Source organism: Sorex araneus, chromosome 11, assembly GCF_027595985.1.
Source record: "Sorex araneus isolate mSorAra2 chromosome 11, mSorAra2.pri, whole genome shotgun sequence".
NCBI classification, from domain to species: Eukaryota; Metazoa; Chordata; class Mammalia; order Eulipotyphla; family Soricidae; genus Sorex; species Sorex araneus.
Window position 1 is genome coordinate 15,847,541 of NC_073312.1, and position 6,179 is coordinate 15,853,719.

The following is a 6,179-nucleotide window of genomic DNA, read 5'->3' on the forward strand; positions in this document are numbered from 1 at the left end:
TTCTGGGCTGTAAAGATTGACCTATAAAGTTGGTTCAGATTACTCTTTTCACGTAGTCGAGGAAAACCATTTCAGTTCTGCTGAGTTGCTATACTAGTTTCCACCTAAACCATATTGGTAAATAGATAATATCATATTTTGCCAAATAATTATCACAACCACATAATCAGCATTCCTTGTTTTTTAAGTAATATCAACACAATTAAAATAAAAACATAAAGCATGCCCCATTTTTGAAAAAAAAGAGGGGGGCATTAAAATACGTGGCAGTTATGTAGTGAAATGTGATATGACCTAGGCAGCATAACTTCATATATTATCAATAATCCCCACAAAAATCCTGCAGGGCAGCTGAATAGTAAGAAAACTTCATTTGTGGAAGTTCTAGAAATTTTCCCACAGTCAACCAACTAGAAATTAGCAGAGTCAAGATTCAAACTCAGGTCATTATAACCACTAATCCCACATTTGTTACTCTGTCACAAATTATTCCTCATTAAAATACCCCGCTACAATAGCTCTAAGCACAGACAAGTGCCCCCAAACAAACTACTGCGTGATAAGTTCCTTTGAGGTGGCATAATACCTTATGTCCCTTTTCCTGCCTAGCCCAATCACCTAGAAAGGGTCTAGGGAATAATTGTTAAAATTCTCAAGAATATAAGTATGATAATTTCCAGATTGTTAGCTGTAGGATAACATTGGTTTTGTCCTTTTAGCCTTGCCATAGGGAACTTAGTTTACCTTAAAGCAATGTCCTTTCTGTATGAACACAGGAAGACAGTTAATATTATGCTTTATAACTTGGGAGGTGATTGACTCCAATATTTACTCCTGGGCATCTGCTTTCTCAAATCAGTTGCCTTTAGTTCCTATCACCCCCAAAGCAGGGTCACAACAAGGGACGGAATGGACCCAGGGCAAGTTGTGAGCTACCCTGGCATCAAAATGGGCCAGGTCAAAGTGCCACAATACTCAACTGTAAGTTGAGAGCATGGTCATAGACAAATGCTGTCATGATCCAAAAGTAACGACGAGACTAGGACCCTCCTGGAGTCAGGAAGACTAACCTGACCTGAGGACTGTAGTCTAGAAAACATAGTGAGATGTCCTCAGAAAGAACCAAACTTCGAGTTTACATCTCTTACTGTGCTCATACAGAATGACATTGCTAGAAACATTTGAAGTAGATTTACTACAACTATTTAAGTGGATTACTAGCTGAGGAAGGAAGTAAGCAACACACGCTTTTTGGATCCCACCCTTGGGCGGATCTCCTAGTAACCTGGAATAATCTCTTTAGATGAGATTTTGTTAATCTCCTGGATAAGTGGTCCCACTTCTCTTTGTTGATTTGTTAATGTTCAACCCACCTTTGTGTTACCGCCCTATGTGATTGCTATATAAACTAAGACTTTAACAGAAGAAGCAGAAGACACAGAAGCGAGGGCAGAGGTAAGGCAGAAAGCAAGAAGAGACAGAAGCAGAGAGAAGACACAGAGGCAATACAGAAGACATACAAGGAAGCAGAGAGAGAAGACACAGAAGCAGAGAGAAGACATAGGAGAAGACAAGGAAGCAGAGAGAGAAGACAAGGAAGCAGAGAGAAGACACAGAAGGAGAGACAGAGAGAAGTCGGAAGAGACCAGAGGAGAGACTACAGGGACAGAGACAAAGACAGAGATACAGACAGAAGAGAGCACAGCGGCACACACAGAAGCAGAGCACAAGGAGGTGCCGTCCCAACCCGGTTCATACACAGTGGCTCGAGAGCACCAAACACAAGTGGCACACGTGAGAGAGAACTGCCCCAAGAGCCCACAAACAACACAGCACACATCACATCTCCCCCTCCTGCGCAAGTGCCCTTTGTAGTTTTTACAGTTAGCCACAGTTCCTTGTCTTGCCTAACTTCCAACAAGAAATAGTTGACTAATAAAACAAGTTTCAAACCTGTGTTACCAAGTTCACGGAGAGTTATTCTATTGCCTGTTCATTAACCTCATTGGAGAATGTATGCCTCCTGTAGTCCATTTTAACCAGCACTAGAAATTTGCCTAATATTTGGACCAATAGAATCTGAAACACTCCTACTAAAGAATGGAAGAACAAAGACAAGGTCTGTACACAAGTAACTTAAGAAAGTAATTTTGCATTTTTGACAGAAGATAGCACATTCCAGATTCCACTACCCAGTCTTGCCTGTTGCATGCCTCAATCCCTCGCTTCTATTCCAGCCACTTTCTGATATACCTCTTCAAACTACTTTGTCATTTCCCTCCTATGCATCAAAGACCACCTCCAGGAAGCTATCCCTAACAGCTCTAGCCCTCTCTGGATTTTGTCTCTTTCTTAAAACTCAAAGCAGAATTTAGACCACGCAGCCCCTCTTTGTTTACCTATGTCTCATGGCCTGTGTTCCAAGTCTCCACAAGTAGACCGCATATCGTTCGCAAGTAAGAATGACACTTTCTTGTCTTCCTTCCGCCATCCCAGGGCCTGAGTCATTGCTCAATGAATCCAAAGACACCGGGCCCCAAACCTAGTTCCTCATGCTATAATACTCAAGAATACTCCACAGTGGCAAGGATGGGAAATGCCCTTTCCATCAAACCCATGAGCTCTCCTCATCCCATTGGCTTTCCTAAATTATCTCTAATCAGATCACCCTTCTCCCACAGAGCACAGACTCAATCCTCCAAGGAGTCCCGGGTGGATGCTGGCCCTCACTCTTCAGCTAATTGCTGTCATCCTCTTCCGATACAAGTGAGGAATTATTCCTCCCAAAGCACAGTAGTCCTGGCAAGATGCTAGTGGTGACTCATGCAGGGGTGGGGATGGGGGAGCAGGAGAGGAATCAGGGAACGAAAGAGAGTGCACAGGCTAGTTATGGAGCCACAGAATGAGGCACATTAACCAATTTAGCCAATTATGCAGCTGAAACAATTAAATAACCTCACGATGCGGAGAGGAAGTGTAAACAGAGCCCACAACACGGCCCTGCTGGTCAGGAGCACAATAAGCTTGACTGCTCTGGTGGAAAATTATTGCTTTCACCTCTCCAGCCTCCCTTTCCCCCTCTTTGTCTGATAATAGGGTCCCTGCTCTTCTTGGGAAGCCTACTTCATGCTTTTTGAGGAGGTCTTAACTCTATGTGAAGTGGACATGGGATGGCAATCCTCAACTGCCATTTTCACTCAACCCAATTTCATTAGAATGTCAATGAGAAAATAACAATCCCAACCAATGACTGAGCAAAACATTTTTCAAGGACCCGCTCTTTGCAATCACAGCTTCCAGGAACCTATCAATGACAATCAGTACTAGGAACCATTCCCACTCGTGCTCTAGACACCATGTAGTGTGGGGTGGAATCTGGGGCTCCTGCATGCAAAACATGTGCTCCAGCCCTTTGAGTCATCTCCCTGGTCTTTGATGACATTTAAGCAGACATTACTCTATCAGGGTTAGCTGAATGTGCCATCCCCTAGTGCTAGTAATTAGTTCCAGGATTGCCAGCAGCCAAGCAGAATTGATGAGGACCATGTTCGAGAATGGAAATGCTGGATTAAGTCAGTCCCTTCTGCTGTGGGACTGGGAATTTTGAAGCTGCTGGCATGGGCCTTCCATGGGCCACCTTTTTCTCCAAATGGAGAAAAGTTAACTGAGAAAAAAGACAACAGGAAAGAGACAATAGATAGTCTTAGTGGCAAAGTACATACCTTGTATGTGGGAGACCCTGAAATTAATCCCTAGTATGACAAGAATAAAGTCAACACACTAAGCAGAATACAACCAAGATTCAGAGAAAGAGGGGAGTCAATACTTTACTTCAGTGTAGCATTGAGGTTTTTTGTACTGTTTTATTCCATCAATATTTTTTCTTCCTTTTTTAAATTTTATTTTATTGAGTCACCATGAGATAGAGTTACAAGCTTTCATGTTTGAGTTACAATCACACGATGATCAAACACCCATCCCTCCACCAGTGCAAATTCCCCACCACCAATATCCCCAGTCCCCAGTATACCCTCACCTTTCCACCCTCCCACTGCCTCCATGGCAGACAATATTCCCCATACTCCCTCTCTACTTTGGGGCATTATGGTTTGCAATGCATATACTGAGAGGTTATCATGTTTGGTTCATTATCTACTTTTGGCACACAACTCCCATCCCGGCCGATTCTTCCAACCATCATTTTTATAGTGATCTCTTCCCTATTCCAGCTGCCTTCTTCCCGCCCACTCATGAGCCAGGCTTCCAGCTATGGAACAATCTTCCTGACCCTTAGATCTACTGTCTTTGGGTGTTGGTCTCGTGTTATGTTATTTTATACTCCACAAATGAATGCAGTTCTTCTATATCTGTCCCTCTCTTTCTGACTCATTTCACATAACATGATACTCTCCATGTCTATCCACTTAAAAGCAAATTTCATGACTTCATATCTCCTAATAGCTGCATAGTATTCCATTGTGTAGATGTACCAAAGTTTATTTTACCAGTCATCTGGTTAAAGTTCTCGAGCACTTGAGTTGTTTCCATATTTTGGCTATTGTGAACAGTGTTGCAATGAACATATAGATACAGATGTCATTTCTACTGTGCTTTTGCACCCTTGGGATATATTCCCGGATGTGGAATTGTGGGATCATATGGAAGCTCAATTTCTAGTTTTTGAAGGACTGTCCATATTATTTTCCAAAAAGATTGGACCAGTCGTCATTCCCACCAACAGTGAAAGAGCATCCCTTTTTTTTTTTTTTTTTGAGACAGAGAACCATGCTGATTTATTGCCAGCTGTCAATCTGCGAACAAGACAGGCATTTTTCTTTTTTTCTTCCAGGAGGGAGAGGCCTTCCCCTCCGCGGGACACGTGCCTTCACATCTTCACCGTGAAAAACACGGCCTCTCAGGCTCCGGCCAGGGTCCTCATTCCTTCTTCACCTTCACGATCTTGACGCTGCTGCCTGAGGTCTTCTCGGTGTTGGCCTTGAACTTGGTCTTCAGCGCGTCCCGCACCGCCTTGGCGCAGATCTGGGAGTAGCGGATGTAGCTGAGGCCAGCCTGCCTCCAGTAGGCCACCATGGTGTCCGAGGGCGCTGTCGGGGGGGGGGGGGTGGGGGGGGAGGACGCGGTAATGTCGCCGGCAGCAGGAAGGTCAGCAAGAGCATCCCTTTTTGCCCATATCCATGCCAGTATTGGTTGCTTTTGTTCTTTTGAATGTGTGCCAGTCGAATTGAGAGTTTTTAAGATCCTTAGAGCCAGACATGCCTTATCCCTGTAGATTTACTACTTTCAAGACAAAATTCTCCCTCTACTCTCTAAGACTATTTACACATGGGTTTCTGGAGTATTATGCTATTTTATTTTTGTGAACAGAATCCCAGCTACTACAGCCACTGATACTGGTAGCTGCTCTTCTTTGAAGAAATGATGCTAAATTCCAGAAAGAGGTATCTTCAAAATAGGATCAGCACCCTGGCCCCCCAAAACACACACACACCATACAACACACACACACACTTTCACTGAAGTTTAAGTGAAGCTGCAGTTAGGCATAACTTTCAGTCTTCTGCAAAATAGAAGCAACCTACCAATCTGTACATAGCCCAAGAGAAAAAGAATCATGAGACTTAAGAAGAAATGCTGGAAATGGAATTATCTGTATTATCTGTATTCCCCTAAAATCTAAGCTAACTGCATTTCAGGTGACTGAAAAAATAGCCTTTACTTGCACAAGAAATTCATTGCTGGCTTCAGTCTTGAGCCAGCACCTCCTATGAAAGCCCCTTGCCTAAATTCTAAGTAAATTTTTCCAATCCCATCCAGAAGTTGATCACCCTGTGTGAGAATTCCCACAAATCACCCTCAAATTTTTTTTTAAATTTTTATTGAGTCACCATGTGGAAAATTACAAAGCTTTCAGGCATAAGTCTCAGTTTTACAATGCTCAAACAACCATCCCTTCACCAGTGCACATATTCCACCACCAAAAAAACCCCAGTATACCTCCCACCCCCCCAGCACCCTCAGCTCCCCCCACCCTGCCTGTGTAATTGATAAATTTCACTTTACTTTCTCTTTACTTTGGTTACATTAAATATTTCAACAAAAAACTCACTATTATTGTTTGGAGTTCCCCCCCCCCCCCCCGCAACCTAGAATCAGACCTG

At 43.3% G+C, this 6,179-nt stretch overlaps 1 protein-coding gene across 1 annotated transcript; it reads right to left on the reverse strand.

Annotated features, from left to right (window-relative positions):
- Nucleotides 1-4,755: 4,755 nt before the first annotated feature.
- Nucleotides 4,756-5,114, reverse strand: LOC129399413 (ATP synthase subunit epsilon, mitochondrial-like). The gene has a single exon (XM_055119414.1). It carries the CDS (start codon nt 5,089-5,091, stop codon nt 4,936-4,938), a length of 156 nt encoding a protein of 51 aa, XP_054975389.1. The 5' UTR covers nt 5,092-5,114; the 3' UTR covers nt 4,756-4,935.
- Between the last annotated feature and the right edge of the window lie 1,065 nt (nt 5,115-6,179).

Coding starts and splice junctions, on each gene's coding strand:
- LOC129399413 (XM_055119414.1), bottom strand. CDS start 5,091: ATGGTGGCCTACTGGAGGCAGGCTGGCCTCAGCTACATCCGCTACTCC.